The following is a 16,663-nucleotide window of genomic DNA, read 5'->3' as shown; positions in this document are numbered from 1 at the left end:
TCAGTTTTGTCCAATTGACCAATGGAAATCCACGTAATATAGCAATATAGCGAGATATCATACGTTGTTTTGTACATCGCATGTATGACATTTGACACAGATCAAGACAGGCATTATTCCTCGAGACCGAGTGAACATTGACTGTTGAGATCTGTCACATGTCATATTTTGGTGACAAAATGCAAATAACATTTTGGTCAAAACATACAATATAACATTTTATGCCGGTAGCGATCCAGTTTACTTAGCAATTAGAATTGCTGTCAGTGTTTACGGTAAAGCGCACCCAAACATGCATTCTGCAGTCTCAGCCAGCCGCGTAAATATTGGCAATCTAGTGGCTGTTCCGCCTGACGTCTGGCATTATGGGGTTAGTGCTAGGACTGGTTGGTCCGGTGTCAGAATAATGTGACTGGGTGAGACATGAAGCCTGTGCTGCGACTTCTGTCTTGTGTGTGGCGCACGTTGTATGTCAAAGCAGCACCGCCCTGATATGGCCCTTCGTGGTCGGCTGGGCGTTGAGCAAACAAACAAACAAACAAACAAAGCCGCGTAAATCCGTGTTGGTAGTGTTATCATTTTTGTCCTGAGAGGTTACCCTCATTGAAATGTAGACTGCTTTCTCACTGGGAAAAACGAGCTACCATACAGTACTTTTTAAGTCGGCCTCTGACATCAATTAAGCGTTGCTTTTAATTAAGCGTTGTTGACTATGAATGTAGATGTAAATGCTTGTATAAGCGCAAAGAGCATAATTGTAAAGTTATGATGTTGCGCTATATACATGCTCATTTATTATTATTATTATTATCGCATGATTTAGAGAAGAGAAATCAAACGTTCAAGCGATCACATTTTCTCGTGTCTACATGTAAGCCTGTCAGTCTACCTTGGCATCCAAATCTCCTTAGGTCTTGTGTCTGTGACTGCCAATCGCTCGATCACTCACCGTCTCCCCTTGTCTGTCCCCCCCCCTCACCCCCCCCCCCCCCCGCCTCCGCACACATCCACTCCTTACCCCTATCCCCATACCCCCACCCTCCGCACACATCCACTCCTTACCCCTATCCCCATACCCCCACCCTCCAAACTTTCGTTTGATGTGCAATCTGTCTGCACGCACAAGAACGATAATGCGTGCGAGTCATAAAGTGTAGGGAGACATTACTAGTCTACTGTTTCACTGCGGGACCTTTGTTCCCCCCTCCCCTGCTCCCCGCCCCACCCCCCTTTGTCTGTGCTGCCTCCTCACGTTACATTTGTCCGGTTGCTTAGCAACATGACTTCTTCCTTGGTTACCAGACCTGGAGAAGATGATGCTGGTTCGTCTGGTTTTGCCGCCAAGACAAAGGCAACGTGACACTGAATTTAATGGAAGCCTTGGTATACATGCGCGCGTGTTAGTACTTAACCTGTCTGTGTAGTTTGTTTAGTTTGTTTTTCCATTTTGAGTCTGTTGTTGGTGTGTGTGTTGGTATTAGGTATAATGACTAAGAGATTGATTGGGTGGGGGTGATTTGGTGTGCAATAAGAGTAGAAAGAAAGGTGGGTGGGGGTGGATATAATGTGGTTGTATGTGTGAGAGAGAGAATGGGAGAGAGAAATGGAGAGAGAGAGGATGTGTGTGTGTACGCGCGTGTGTGTGTGTGTGTGTGTGTGAGTGTGTGTGTGTGTGTGTGTGTGTGTGTAACTTGGTTGTTTTGCAGTACATGAATGGGCTTTTTTACAATACAGAGACTAATGTACAGCCGTCAACAACCATTATCATCATTTTCATTTCTTCTTCTTCTTCTTCAGGCTTGCCCCACGTCAATTACTGTCGCCTGTGTCTGTCTGTCTGTCTGTCTGTCTGTCAGCAACCAATATCAATATTATTAGTGTGTCTGCGGGCAGGTCGCTGGACGGTCGTCTACAGGTGTCGCACCGAAAGGGCTTGCCCCACGTCATTTACTGTCGCCTGTGGCGGTGGTCCGATCTTCAGAACCATCAGGAGCTCCGCGCCACCGAGCGTTGCGAGTTCCCATTCCACCTCAAGCTGGATAGAGTGTGCGTCAACCCCTACCACTACACGCGTGTCGAGGCACCAGGTGTGTACCCGCTCTCACCTTTGGTTTAAATGTCAATACAATTAACGGCCTCATCACCAATACCTGCACTCAAACGCATCTGCTTAGTTCTTTTATGACAGGTAAGTATACAGTTGAAACCCCTGCTCCCGCCCCCCCCCCCCCCCCTTTATTTTTTTAGAGATGTTAAAAGATGTGAAATAATAAGGGAGGGAGTGTTACAATGGAGGCAAATTGACAGGCATCATGAACAGAAAGTCTGATGAAACAGGATCTTAGTGGGTAGGAGTGTTACAATGGAGGCAAATGTTGTTGCACGTGACTTGTGCAATCAGAGCGCTGACGTCCCTTTGTTTCTTCGATCTTAATATAGCGCTCTGCCTGATTTAATGAAGATTCTTTCATTCCTGAATAGGTGTTCCCATGTAGCCTCCGTTTCCCTTGCCTGATGTTCAGAGAGTCCAGTGTTCCTCTCGCTTCATGTTCCCGCAAGCTGGTGTTTCTTAAGTGCTGTTCACATGGCAGACTTGGAAACAAATTGTGACCAACTTTTAAGCGATTTTAGTCGTCGGCAAGTCAAATCAAAATCGCTGCCCATGTGAACAGCGCAGACAAGTTTTAAGCGGCGATTCTTGCCAGACTTAGCCTTTTGGGATTGTCCGGTCGTCCTCAATATTTTCCGGAGAAAGGAAGGCTAGAGCCACAGAGATGTATATGTCTATATATATAACTCAGTTGCTAGAGCTAACCAATCCGTAAGCGCGATAAGAAAAGTCTGGTGTGAGTCGCTGGCGATTCATGGCCGAGTCGGACAGTGCTCAACTGGGTTTTGGAATCTGGCGCGAGTCGCTGGGGATTCTGGCGCGAGTCGCTGGGGCTGTTCACATGGCAGACTTTTCGCCGATTCAGCCTCAATGACTCAGGAGCGATTTTCAAACGACTAAAGTTGGTCACAAGATGGTTGCAAGTCTGCCATGTGAACAGCACTTTAGTGTGACAGGGAGAGGACTGCGTCACCCTTCACAGCAGACTGCAGTAGTCTGCCGGCGAAGAGTACGAGCTATTTCTCGACGTTTCTTATATGCCGACGGCTAGACATCTGTCAATTGTAGAGTTCTGTTTGTGATGGGGTCTGGCTACTGCTGCCTCTGCTTGCTCTTGGTAACCTTTGTGTACCCATAGCAGTTTTTGTAGGGCAAGGAAATTAGCTCTAAAATCTCAATCCTGTTCGAGTGGCTTTGCCTCCAAAGGTGATTATTGTGCTGTGGGCACTCAGTTACATTAGCCTGCTTTTCTCGTATGCCTCAGTCAGTGTTTCCCTTTCATATATCAGTTAGAGGAAGTATGCCTCAGTCAGTGTTTCCCTTTCATATATCAGTTGGAGGAAGTATGCCTCAGTCAATCCTGTTCGAGTGGCTTTGCCTCCAAAGGTGATTGTTGTGCTGTGGGCACTCAGTTACATTAGCCTGCTTTTCTCGTATGCCTCAGTCAGTGTTTCCCTTTCATATATATCAGTTGGAGGAAGTTATGCCTCAGTCAGTGTTTCCCTTTCATATATCAGTTGAAGGAAGTAAAATTGCCTCAGTCAGTGTTTCCCTTTCATATATCAGTTGGAGGAAGTATGCCTCAGTCAGTGTTTCTCTTTCATATATCAGTTGGAGGAAGTTATGCCTCAGTCAGTGTTTCCCTTTCATATATCAGTTGGAGGAAGTATGCCTCAGTCTGTGTTTCCCTTTCATATATCAGTTGGAGGAAGTATGCCTCAGTCAGTGTTTCCCTTTCATATATCAGTTGGAGGAAGTTATGCCTCAGTCAGTGTTTCCCTTTCATATATCAGTTGGAGGAAGTTATGCCTCAGTCAGTGTTTCCCTTTCATATATCAGTTGGAGGAAGTATGCCTCAGTCAGTGTTTCCCTTTCATATATCAGTTGGAGGAAGTATGCCTCAGTCAGTGTTTTTCTTTCATATATCAGTTGGAGGAAGTATGCCTCAGTCAGTGTTTCCCTTTCATATATCAGTTGGAGGAAGTATGCCTCAGTCAGTGTTTCCCTTTCATATATCAGTTGGAGGAAGTATGCCTCAGTCAATCCTGTTCGAGTGGCTTTGCCTCCAAAGGTGATTGTTGTGCTGTGGGCACTCAGTTACATTAGCCTGCTTTTCTAGTATGCCTCAGTCAGTGTTTCCCTTTCATATATCAGTTGGTGGAAGTATGCCTCAGTCAGTGTTTCCCTTTCATATATCAGTTGGAGGAAGTTATGCCTCAGTCAGTGTTTCCCTTTCATATATCAGTTGGAGGAAATTATGCCTCAGTCAGTGTTTCCCTTTCATATATCAGTTGGAGGAAGTTATGCCTCAGTCAGTGTTTCCCTTTCATATATCAGTTGGAGGAAGTTATGCCTCAGTCAGTGTTTCCCTTTCATATATCAGTTGGAGGAAATTATGCCTCAGTCAGTGTTTCCCTTTCATATATCAGTTGGAGGAAGTTATGCCTTAGTCAGTGTTTCCCTTTCATATATCAGTTGGAGGAAGTTATGCCTCAGTCAGTGTTTCCCTTTCATATATCAGTTGGTGGAAGTATGCCTCAGTCAGTGTTTCCCTTTCATATATCAGTTGGAGGAAGTTATGCCTCAGTCAGTGTTTCCCTTTCATATATCAGTTGGTGGAAGTATGCCTCAGTCAGTGTTTCCCTTTCATATATCAGTTGGAGGAAGTTATGCCTCAGTCAGTGTTTCCCTTTTATATATCAGTTGGAGGAAGTTATGCCTCAGTCAGTGTTTCCCTTTCATATATCAGTTGGAGGAAATTATGCCTCAGTCAGTGTTTCCCTTTCATATATCAGTTGGAGGAAGTTATGCCTCAGTCAGTGTTTCTCTTTCATATATCAGTTGGAGGAAGTTATGCCTCAGTCAGTGTTTCCCTTTCATATATCAGTTGGAGGAAGTATGCCTCAGTCAGTGTTTCCCTTTCATATATCAGTTGGAGGAAGTATGCCTCAGTCAGTGTTTCCCTTTCATATATCAGTTGGAGGAAGTATGCCTCAGTCAGTGTTTCCCTTTCATATATCAGTTGGAGGAAGTGTGCCTCGACCCTTACAACTCACAACACACTTGTTCTACCCCCCCCCCCCCCCCCCCCCCCCCCGCATCTCCAGTGGTTTTTAGACCTCAGCAAATCAGACAATCTGGTCTTAAGAAGGGGAAGTCTCACAATGGGGGTAAATTGGCAGAGGTTTTGAACAGAAAATCTGGTCTTAAGAAGGGGAAGTCTTACAATGGGGGTAAATTTGCAGAGGTTATGAACAGAAAATCTGGTCTTAAAAAGGGGAAGTCTTACAATGGGGGTAAATTTGCAGAGGTTATGAACAGAAAATCTGGTCTTTAAAAGGGGAAGTCTTACAATGGGGGTAAATTTGCAGAGGTTATGAACAGAAAATCTGAGAAAGCTAGGGTCTTAGTTGGGAGGTCTTACAAGTGAGCTAGATTCCACCGTACCAGAAATGGGGAACATGTGATGTGTTAGCTCCAAGTTCTGGGTTAGCCATTAACAACAACAAACAACAATAACAGCATTTTGTTCTCCCCCCCGCGGGTTAGGGGGAAGAATTTACCGGATGCTCCCCAGCATGTCGTAAGAGGCGACTAACGGATTCTGTTTCTCCTTTTACCCTTGTTAAGTGTTTCTTGTATAGAATATAGTCAATGTTTGTAAAGATTTTAGTCGAGCAGTATGTAAGAAATGTTAAGTCCTTTGTACTGGAAACTTGCATTCTCCCAGTAAGGTAATATATTGTACTACTTGCGGACGGGCGCTGTGGCGTGGTGGTAAGACGTCGGCCTCCAAAGCGGAAGGTCGAGGGTTCGAATCCCTGCCGCGGCCGCCTGGTGGGTTAAGTGTGGAGATTTTTCCGATCTCCCAGGTCAACTTATGTGCAGACCTGCTAGTGGCTTATCCCCCTTCGTGTGTACACGCAAGCACAAGACCAAGTGGGCACGAAAAAGATCCTGTAATCCATGTCAGAGTTCGGTGGGTTATAGAAACACGAAAATACTCAGCATGCTTCCTTCGAAAGCGGCGTATGGCTGCCTAAATGGCGGGGTAAAAACGGTCATACACGTAAAATTCCACTCGTGCAAAAACACGAGTGTACGTGGGAGTTTCAGCCCACGAACGCAGAAGAAGAAGAAGAAGTACTACTTGCAAGCCCCTGGAGCAATTTTTTGATTAGTGCTTTTGTGAACAAGAAACAATTAACAAGTGGCTCTATCCCATCTCCCCCCCTTTCCCCGTCGCGATATAACCTTCGTGATTGAAAACGACGTTAAACACCAAATAAAGAAAGAAAGAAAGAACAGCATTTTGTGCCACACTGATGTAGTTCCTTTGCCACAACACGCAGTCTGACGTCAATCTCATATAAAGATTTTAAAAAGCAAACGTGTTTTTCATGAGAGAAAATACCTTTTCTTCACATTACTTTAGCAAGAACAAAAAAAAGTTTGAATATTGTCTGCTAAGCCTGTGAAACTGGAACGTTTTGTGTGGGAGGGAAGGTTCAAATGTAAAATAGAATAGCCATCACATTTATTTATTAAACCAAGAACGAAAAATGGATGAAGATTGTTTTACTGAAGTTGAGTTACACTGGGAGGTTTTGTGTCAGAAAAACGTTTCAAGTGCAAATAAGACTAGCTATCACATTTTTGGGGCAGAAATAATTTCGAAACTGATAAAAGCGCAGACAGTTCAAAATCAATGAACAAGTAATTTTGTGTGTGCTGAAATGCCATCGTCCTTCTTCTTCTGCGTTTGTGGGCTGAAACTCCCACGTACACTCGTGGTTTTTTGCACGAGTGGAATTTTACGTGTATGACCGTTTTTACCCCGCCATTTAGGCAGCCATACGCCGATTTCGGGGGAAGCATGCTGGGTATTTTCGTGTTTCTATAACCCACCGAACTATGACATGGATTACAGGAGCTTTTACGTGCGCACTTGGTCTTGTGCTTGCGTGTACACACGAAGGGGGATAAGCCACTAGCAGGTCTGCACATAAGTTGACCTGGGAGATCGGAAAAATCTCCACACTTAACCCACCAGGAGGCCGCGGCCGGGATTCGAACCCTCGACCTTCCGATTAAGAGGCTGACGTCTTACCACCCCGCCACGGCGCCCGTCCGCCATCGTCCAAAAACAAGCAATGCCCAAGCTTTTAGTCTGAGATTTGTCATTGTTATTTGTCTGTTCGTTCAGGTTGGAGTGCTTAGTGTTTTGTATTTTCATTTATTTAACATTCTATGGTGGTCGCCAGGGCAGGTTGGACAGCAATAACCTTTAGGGGGTTTTCACACAGAAGAATTTTGTCTTCGTTCATGGGTTGAAACTCCCATGATCTTTTGCTTGTATGTCAATTTTAATCCCGCTTTCGGGGGATAATGAATTAAACCCCATTTCATGTTGTGTTTTCACTAAGTGATAGAAGAATTTCATCTTATGTTTTCACTGAGTGATCAAAGAATTTCGCCTTAACACTTTCTACCCCACCTATGTTGACCAAGTTTTTTTTTAGCCAAGACCAGCTGTGCTGCAGCAGGTCACTCAGAATAGTAGTAACTGTGTGGAAACTGTGTATCAATACGCTGGAATGCAGGCGTTAGATCGACATTACAGGAAGCGACTGAAGCTAACAGTCTGAGCGGATATATCCGCACCTGGTCAGATAGAGCCATATGAGTGGGTACGGATATATCCGTACCTGGGAGACAATGAGTTAAAAGGAGTTTGTAAGGCGTAAGGGTCACCCAGATTGTCGGACCAAAACTGTAATTTTTTTATTCAGTCACTTGCAATCAATGAATTGGCTTGATGTTTGGTAGTTTTCTTCAAAAATCATTATATTTTCAGAAAACATCAAGTTTGAATACCTACATTAAGTAGAACAACTGACAACATTATTTAATTCGTAAAATAATGGGCAAAATAAACCTGCAAAAATGCTAATTTTAGCATTTTTGAATGCTCTCTTCGGGAAAAACTATGTGTCCAATTGAAAAATAAATTGGCACTCATATTTAAAGCATCATTACCTACTGTATGCTCTAAAAGCTTTCTGTTTTTTTGGAAATGTTGCTTTTAGTAGCATTAGCAAAAGAATACTATAATTCTATATTATTATGATATATCACGCAATAAAAAAAATCTATTTTTCTGATTATCAGCTTCATTCTAGAACAAACAATAGCCAGTCAAGTGAACATTTGATGTGCAAAGTTTCAATGGAATAGGTGAATATTTAAAAAAGTTTTTCATTCAGACAGTGCAGCTGCCTGTGATTTCGCGCGAACTTTCACCACATAAAACAGCAAAAAGTTCAACATCTATCAGTTTATGTCCTTTATGGGGGGGTCATCAAGAGATTAGAATCAAAACTATCTTCACTTGAGCTACTGTCTGATTCATCATCTGTGTCTGACTGTTCTGAGCAGTTTTTGGAATCAAATTCATCATCAGAACCGATAATTTCATTCAACAGAGGCCTTGATTAAAGGGATTTTTAATTCCCACCAACCTACTTTGACCACTTATTGCAAGAAAACTATGTATGCTAGAGACAAAATGTAAACTGCACATGAAAATAGAGATATTGTTCTAGCTTTTGGCAACATCATAATTTAGTATATCTGAAAAACAATTTTTTTCCAAATTCTGGGTGATCCTTACGTGGATGAAATGATGAAATAACCCCCATTTCATGTGGTGGTTTTGAATTGCATCTCAACAGGAGTGTGTGTTAAGTGGATGAAAAGATGAATTTAAGCCCATTTCATGTTTTGTGGTTGCAGTGCTGCCCCCAGTACTGGTCCCACGCCACACGGAGATACCCGACAAGATTCCGCAATTGGACGACTACAGTACCACCATCCCGGAAAACACGGACTTCCCCGCAGGTCTCAATGACAACTTCAGTATCCCTGGTCAGTGACTTAATTTCTTTTTTTCTTTTTCTTTCTTTTTAAATACATGTATTACAACACAACAACAGCACCACTAGCGTAAAAAAAAAGGGTATACAAAGAACCATTTATTCACGACACGACAAAAAAATAAATGGGCCCCACAAAACATCTGGGCCCTATACTGGTCAGTGACAAGAAAAAAGGAGAAAAAAAGAAGAAGAAAAAGATAACCATGAAAACATACCGTACTTTCCGGGTTACAAGGCGCTACAGCGCATAAGGCGCACCCTCTTCTTTTTAAACAAAATTGTAATCCAGTCACCCATTGGGCGCAGGGGGCCGATAGGGCGCACCAAAATTAAAAAAGTATACCGGTAACAAACGGTCGAAGAATGAAAATAAGCCGCACATCAAAGGAAGAATACAGAGAGGAAATATGTGTGCTCTGTGTGTGCGGCCAAAGGCAGGTCCATTGTGATAGCTGGGTTGCTTTGTTTATAGACACTGACCTTCTTCCCAGGGGTCAATGACCCAGTTTTTGCTATGAGAGGTGTTTCCCCTGTCATAGATCTGAGAGAGGAAACACTTCCTGCACCGGGGTCAGTGACCGAGTTTTAACCTATGGGGCGGCCTCTTTGATGTCTTGAGAGGAAACTTGGCCAGGGTAGTACCTAGTAGCTGAAACATGCATTATCACAAGTTGTTTGACTGGTACTCAGGCGGTCTCCTTGATTTTTTTCGTATTTCATACACGGATTAGGCGCTTTGTTATACAAGACGCAGGGGTCAAACTCGAGGAAAAAAGTATGATATAAAATAAAAACGATAAAAATAAAATGTTTTGGGCGAGTTTCATTGTTATCTTGTTGTTGTTCTTCTTCTTGTCGTTCGCTGTTAGATCGTCAGTCAGGACTGCAGGGCGAAACGTGCTGTCCTCTCCAAGTCCTCTCTGGGGCCGTATAGCTTCTTTAGTAGCGCTGTCTCCTCTGGTCAGAGGGTGTCCCTCAGAGGTTGTTGTTCTTCTTCTTGTCGTTCACTGTTAGATCGTCAGTCCGGACTGCAGGGCGAAACGTGCTGTCCTCTCCAAGTCCTCTCTGGGGCCGTATAGCTTCTTTTGTAGCGCTGTCTCCTCTGGTCAGAGGGTGTCCCTCAGAGGTTGTTCTTCTTCTTGTCGTTCGCTGTTAGATCGTCAGTCAGGACTGCAGGGCGAAACGTGCTGTCCTCTCCAAGTCCTCTCTGGGGCCGTATAGCTTCTTTAGTAGCGCTGTCTCCTCTGGTCAGAGGGTGTCCCTCAGAGGTTGTTGTTCTTCTTCTTGTCGTTCACTGTTAGATCGTCAGTCCGGACTGCAGGGCGAAACGTGCTGTCCTCTCCAAGTCCTCTCTGGGGCCGTATAGCTTCTTTTGTAGCGCTGTCTCCTCTGGCCAGAGGGTGTCTCTCAGAGGTTGTTCTTCTTCTTCTTGTCGTTCACTGTTAGATCGTCAGTCCGGACTGCAGGGTGAAACATGCTGTCCTCTCCAAGTCCTCTCTGGGGCCGTATAGCTTCTTTTGTAGCGCTGTCTCCTCTGGCCAGAGGGTGTCCCTCAGAGGCTGTTCTTCTTCTTGTCGTTCGCTGTTAGATCGTCAGTCCGGACTGCAGGGCGAAACGTGCTGTCCTCTCCAAGTCCTCTCTGGGGCCGTATAGCTTCTTTTGTAGCGCTGTCTCCTATGGCCAGAGGGTGTCCCTCAGAGGTTGTTCTTCTTCTTCATGTCGCTCGCTGTTAGATCGTCAGTCCGGACTGCAGGGCGAAACGTGCTGTCCTCTCCAAGTCCTCTCTGGGGCCGTATAGCTTCTTTTGTAGCGCTGTCTCCTATGGCCAGATGGTGTCCCTCAGAGGTTGTTCTTCTTCTTCTTGTCGTTCGCTGTTAGATCGTCAGTCCGGACTGCAGGGCGAAACGTGCTGTCCTCTCCAAGTCCTCTCTGGGCCCGTATAGCTTCTTTTGTAGCGCTGTCTCCTCTGGCCAGAGGGTGTCCCTCAGAGGTTGTTCTTCTTCTTGTCGTTCGCTGTTAGATCGTCAGTCCGGACTGCAGGGCGAAACGTGCTGTCCTCTCCAAGTCCTCTCTGGGCCCGTATAGCTTCTTTTGTAGCGCTGTCTCCTCTGGCCAGAGGTTGTCCCTCAGAGGTTGTTCTTCTTCTTGTCGTTCGCTGTTAGATCGTCAGTCAGGACTGCAGGGCGAAACGTGCTGTCCTCTCCAAGTCCTCTCTGGGGCCGTATAGCTTCTTTTGTAGCGCTGTCTCCTCTGGCCAGAGGGTGTTCCTCAGAGGTCGTTCTTCTTCTTCTTGTCGTTCACTGTTAGATCGTCAGTCCGGACTGCAGGGTGAAACATGCTGTCCTCTCCAAGTCCTCTCTGGGGCCGTATAGCTTCTTTAGTAGCGCTGTCTCCTCTGGTCAGAGGGTGTCCCTCAGAGGTTGTTGTTCTTCTTCTTGTCGTTCGCTGTCAGATCGTCAGTCCGGACTGTAGGGCGAAACGTGCTGTCCTCTCCAAGTCCTCTCTGGGGCCGTATAGCTTCTTTTGTAGCGCTGTCTCCTCTGGCCAGAGGGTGTTCCTCAGAGGTCGTTCTTCTCACCTGCAGTTTCTTGTTCCTATTCTGAGGAAAAAGGAATTTTCTGCACTTTTCGTGTGCGTTTTTTTCATGTCTAGCATGCAGTGAGGGTTCTCCAACCTGTGCGTCCCTGTGTCCTGTACGCGCTAGAAACCGAAAAAAGGTACCAGAGCTACACACACAAAGTGTAGGAATGCCTGAAAACTGAGCTACAGTGGAACCCCCCTTTTAAGACCTCCAGAAATCTGAGAAAATCTGGTCTTTCCTTATTTGGTGTTTAACGTCGTTTTCAACCATTCAAGGTTATATCGCGACGGGGGAAGGGGGGAGATGGGATAGGGGAAAGGGGGGAGATGGGATAGAGCCACTTGTTAATTGTTTCTTGTTCACAAAAGCACTAATCAAAAATTTGCTCCAGGGGCTTGCAACGTAGTACAATATATGACCTTACTGGGAGAATGCAAGTTTCCAGTACAAAGGACTTAACATTTCTTACATACTGCTTGACTAAAATCTTTGCAAACATTGACTATATTCTATACAAGAAACACTTAACAAGGGTAAAAGGAGAAACAGAACCTGTTAGTCGCCTCTTACGACATGCTGGTTAGCATCGGGTAAATTCTTTCTCGTCCCAACCAATATGGGACTCCCCCTAACCCGCGGGGGGTAAATCTGGTCTTAAAAAGGAGAGTCTTTGAAGGATGAGTTGCACAGTATTGTAGGGCAGAATGTTACAGTAACAGAAACCATTGGTGTCAGTAAGCATTACCGGTCTTTGTGTGGAGCCATACTACACCCACAGGTGCATTTTTATTTTATAATTTTTTTTTTAAGTTATTGAGACATCCCAGTGCTCTAAGGGATTTATAGAGCAAATCGAGAAAATTCATTATTGAACGAAGCCAGAAAAAAGAAGATTCAAAACGCACATTTTGCAACGCGCATTTGGATAGGCGTAACTGTGTGGTCAGGTTTGTGTCACTGGATCTACTTTTGTGTGGGCTGTCTCAAGTGTGTCGTGCTTTCGTCACACGCAAACTCTTGTTTTAATTTCTGTTGGTAGCGTTAAGCTAAAAAGTGATGATTTTCATAGAGACCTCATTTAAACTAGGAGAAAGGACTGTGCTCTCAGTTATTTGCGATTCGAAACCTTCATCGAGCTTCGACAGATTGACTGTGCAGAGTGTTGCCCCTTGAATTGACTCCGGCCAAGGCCACGGTTAGCAGACTCGGATTTTCAAAGTAAATGTGGTATGTTTCTCGTGTTGTATCTTCACTCATCGGGGAGACTGGTACTATTATATATGAACCGTAAGAATGCTGTGAACCCTACACGTATTATGTCCCCATCGTTTGTTTGTTCACATTTGCCCAACATGTTAATTTGCTGCGAGGTTTATGTCGTCTGCTAGGGCGGCTAGGGCAAGCGAACCACGGCACTGCACTGCAGTCTCATTAATTTTCAAAAACAACAATTGCTCGTCTGCACGCATGAGGCAGGCTGGTAATAAGTTTTATACATGGTAAGAACGTTCTTAACCCTACACGTTTTCGATTCCGATTGTTGTTGCCTTGAAATAATAATTCGGAAACCATTCATTTACTGCACTGATGCAGTCGTATTTCAGTGTAATCTGCTACGTATATATTCCAAATGCTGATCTAGTTCAGAGGTACGTCATCGGAATAACACTTGTGTTTTCTGTTAGCTGCTGGGAATGGTATACTAACTCATCATTTGGTAATGTGGATAATAAGCTACGGCATAATTATGAGAAGATTCTTAGCAAGTCGAAACTGAAAAATAGACACAGCGGGTTCTATTTTTAGATCAGTGGCAACTGTGGCACAGGCACATGCAATCTGTCAGAAATAAACCACTTCTGCTTTAATTGAGAAGCAGGAAATTTATGGTATTTTGGTATTGTGGAGAATATAAGCTACATGTCATTAATTAATTCTGAGGATGAGAGCACAGTCTCGCTTAGGCAAAGGGCGGAAGAATACGCTCTGTGGAAAAGTTAGCACACTCCAAGAGTGCGCTAACAGTTTTAGCGCATCGCCATTAGCCAATCAACTGATTCACATCAGTCATGTGACACCAGTACTTACTGACAATTTTATTTATTTTTATTTACGAGGATTTATATCGCGCACGTATCTCACCACACAAGGCGACTCAAGGCGCATGTTACCTATTAATGCCGTGTGAGATGGAATTTTTTACACAATATATCACGCATTCACATCGGCCAGTAGATCGACTGCCTTTAGGCGCTGCATCCACCTTTCACGGCCTATTATTTGTTGTATTTTGTTTGTGTTTGCACCAATGACTGAATTTGGATCTCTGTCATTGTTAGAAAATTGAATGTCGTCGCGCTTATAAGAAAAATATCCACTCAGTGTTGAGCATTTCTGCAGTGAGACTACAGGGGAAGCTACTGGAAGGGTATCTGTCATGTGTTAGAGAGTACAAACTCTCAGACCACGGTTACGTAAGCAAAACTGCTGTTCTCGTTTCTGAGTTAGGCAATTTTCCGTTTTGAAACATAAAGACTTGTTTAAAGAATGTGAAGGTATGCGAAAGCTTTTCGGGGTTGTTATGCATTTGTGCTGATAGAAAATGTTGCTGTCAGCTCTTTATTTGATGCGTATACCGCTGTCAACCGCTTGAGATAGGCAGTTTGCTACTTATAACTAAAATGAGATTGGCAGATTGTTCAGAAACCGAAAAGTTTGTTTGCGTTTGTCTGAAAACTCTAAAAAAAAAAAAAATGACATAGGCAATTATCTTATGAGCGTGACGATGTGTTTTTAATGTACGAGGGCTGTTCCATTATTATTTAGAATCCAGGCTCCTGGCAATATGGCGTTAAATACAAAATCATGCCATCAAATAATAGACTATTGTGAGGCTTGACACAAAAAATGAAGTTCCAGAGTTATGTCGTTTTCATATGGTCGACTCGGGAAAGTTACCCACCGCACAATGTATGACATTGCGTCATGAAGCTCAAATTCACTATTTCGGATCGATAACTTACAATAACTACAAACTAAAGGTTAAAAGAGGCCGATTTGCATGAAAGTGAGATGAAATGTTTTAGGATGAACGCTCTTTGTACAGCCTTGGTGTAAAACTGGTACAGCAATTTCAAACCGGGTAGACGGAGCCTCGAAAATTATACCCACCCTGGTCTACCCATTTCATCCGTTATCCTCGAAAACATTGGCGCTGTTGAACAGGTAATAAGAGAAGATCACTTAATTATATTCAGGGAGATGCAACAAGCCCTTGGCATTAAAAGCTCTGCATTTGAAAAGATCTTACACAAATATTTAATGGCCCCAAAGCGATTTGCCGGTTGGGTACCACATGAACCCAGTGACGGGAAAAAGAGGGGTATGGCAGAGTGTTGCCTGACAATACTTGAAAAAATCACCAATGGCTTGTCCAAATCAACATGGAATATCATCAGTGGTGACGAAACCTGGGTTAATTAGTTCCAATCTGAAACCAAACAACTGTCGTCTGTTCGGGTGTTTAACCAGGTGACCCAACCCCTGCCAAGTTCAAATAACAAGAAGCCCTAAAACATGTTGTGCATCTTTCGTCGCTAGATCAAGGTATTTAAACACTGTGACTCTTGAGGACAGGCATACAGTCACGTCTGACTGCTGTGTCCACCACTAATGGTCGAAAATATTCGAGGCTTGACACAAACCCCGTCCAAACACAGGTATTCGAGGGCTTATGCTGTAACATGGCAACGCACCTGTGTATACTGCCTTTGCGACAACAGATTTCTTGGCACCAAAGGGAGCACTGCTCCTGGTTGCATCCACCCTATTTTCTTGACATCTCCCCATGCTAGTTCAGCCTGTGCTCGGATTTTAAGAAATAATCGCGGAAACACGGTTAGAAACCCCTGAAGACTCTGTCCGAGCCTTCACGAGGGCCATACCAGGTATAGCTGATGTCACGTGGTCCCAGGCCTGAATGAGAATGTTTGAGAGGATGGCCAGTTGGGTGTCGGCTGGGGAAGGATCGGTGTAGAAAATGGCCTGGTTAGATTGTTGATATGTGTTGCCGTTTCTGAGATTCTAAGGCCAAAAAAAAAATAAGTGTGGTTAAGGTAACATAGCCAAAAAAAATAGGGTAGGAAGGTAGGCAATCACTTTTTTTTTTTTAAACTTTTGTTTCTTAATAGCAGAGCAACCAAGCGTGTAGCACTCACAACCGAAGAAGATGCCGCCATTTTTGTCATGGCAAGCGTCTGTTGGGCCTTTTTAGTAGAAGGAGTTATTTCCCTTGCATCGTCTGTCGTCTGCATGACGACTCGAGCGCTTTCGCTTTCATTGCGTTTTCTGCACTCGTTTTCTTTTCATTTTTTTGTTTTTATTGACAAATGTAATAAAAAGTGATAGAGTCGGCCCCTAAAAATAGGGTAGGTCGGGTTACCGTAACTAGGTACAGGCAGGCTGTTTCTTGAACTGTAAGACAAGAGCTTCAACAGTTGATTTTCAGTTGTCTTCATACAAATAGTATGACTCTGTTTGTGCATGCACTACCACATGATGTGTACCGCAATAAAGATGAAGTTTAATTCTTTCCAATGATGTATTTCTTTTTGTTGTGTGTTGAATGAGTGATTTTTGACGGTTTTTAAAAAAAACGCTTGGTGGTATATTTCTCTCCGCGAGCGCCGCTTGCTTCGTGACGCGAAAAACACACGGTGTGTTCTCGCTTCTGGCTACAGCTCCCCATTGAATTTACACATCTAAAAATAGCACAGAAAGAGAGTTCAGAAAGTTCCCTTCCAAATGATACCAAGTTTGCCTGTATTTAAACCAAATAAAGGGTACAAATCGCAAAAAAAACGATTTCAGGAGTCATTTTCGACCAAAAAACGCAGAAATAAACATTCAAAGCCTATACTTTTTGTAAACTTTGATTTTCGCTCTTTCTAATGGTCTAAGCGGTATTCTCGTGACGTCAAAAGGGAGTTGTAGCTTTTGTTTCAAACGAGCACACCCATTGGTTGTTCTTCACAA

The 16,663-nt window shown here is 43.9% G+C and overlaps 1 protein-coding gene across 2 annotated transcripts in view; it reads left to right on the top strand.

Moving 5' to 3' along the window:
• Nucleotides 1-16,663, top strand: part of LOC138951495 (mothers against decapentaplegic homolog 3-like) — a 52,731-nt gene that overhangs the window by 22,298 nt on the left and 13,770 nt on the right. Inside the window, exons 2-3 of one of the 2 annotated variants that reach the window (XM_070323100.1) lie at nucleotides 1,894-2,087; nucleotides 8,906-9,037. In XM_070323100.1, the coding sequence (XP_070179201.1) occupies nucleotides 1,894-2,087; nucleotides 8,906-9,037 (326 nt within the window). Of the gene's footprint in view, nucleotides 1-1,878; nucleotides 2,088-8,905; nucleotides 9,038-16,663 lie in introns of both variants that reach the window. The other variant, XM_070323099.1, reaches the window with a different exon arrangement.

The sequence above is a fragment of the Littorina saxatilis genome, linkage group LG16 (genome assembly GCF_037325665.1).
Source record: "Littorina saxatilis isolate snail1 linkage group LG16, US_GU_Lsax_2.0, whole genome shotgun sequence".
In the NCBI taxonomy this organism is placed as follows: domain Eukaryota; kingdom Metazoa; phylum Mollusca; class Gastropoda; order Littorinimorpha; family Littorinidae; genus Littorina; species Littorina saxatilis.
The sequence above is the reverse complement of the archived record's forward strand: the minus strand, read 5'-3'. Positions and strand labels throughout refer to the sequence as shown.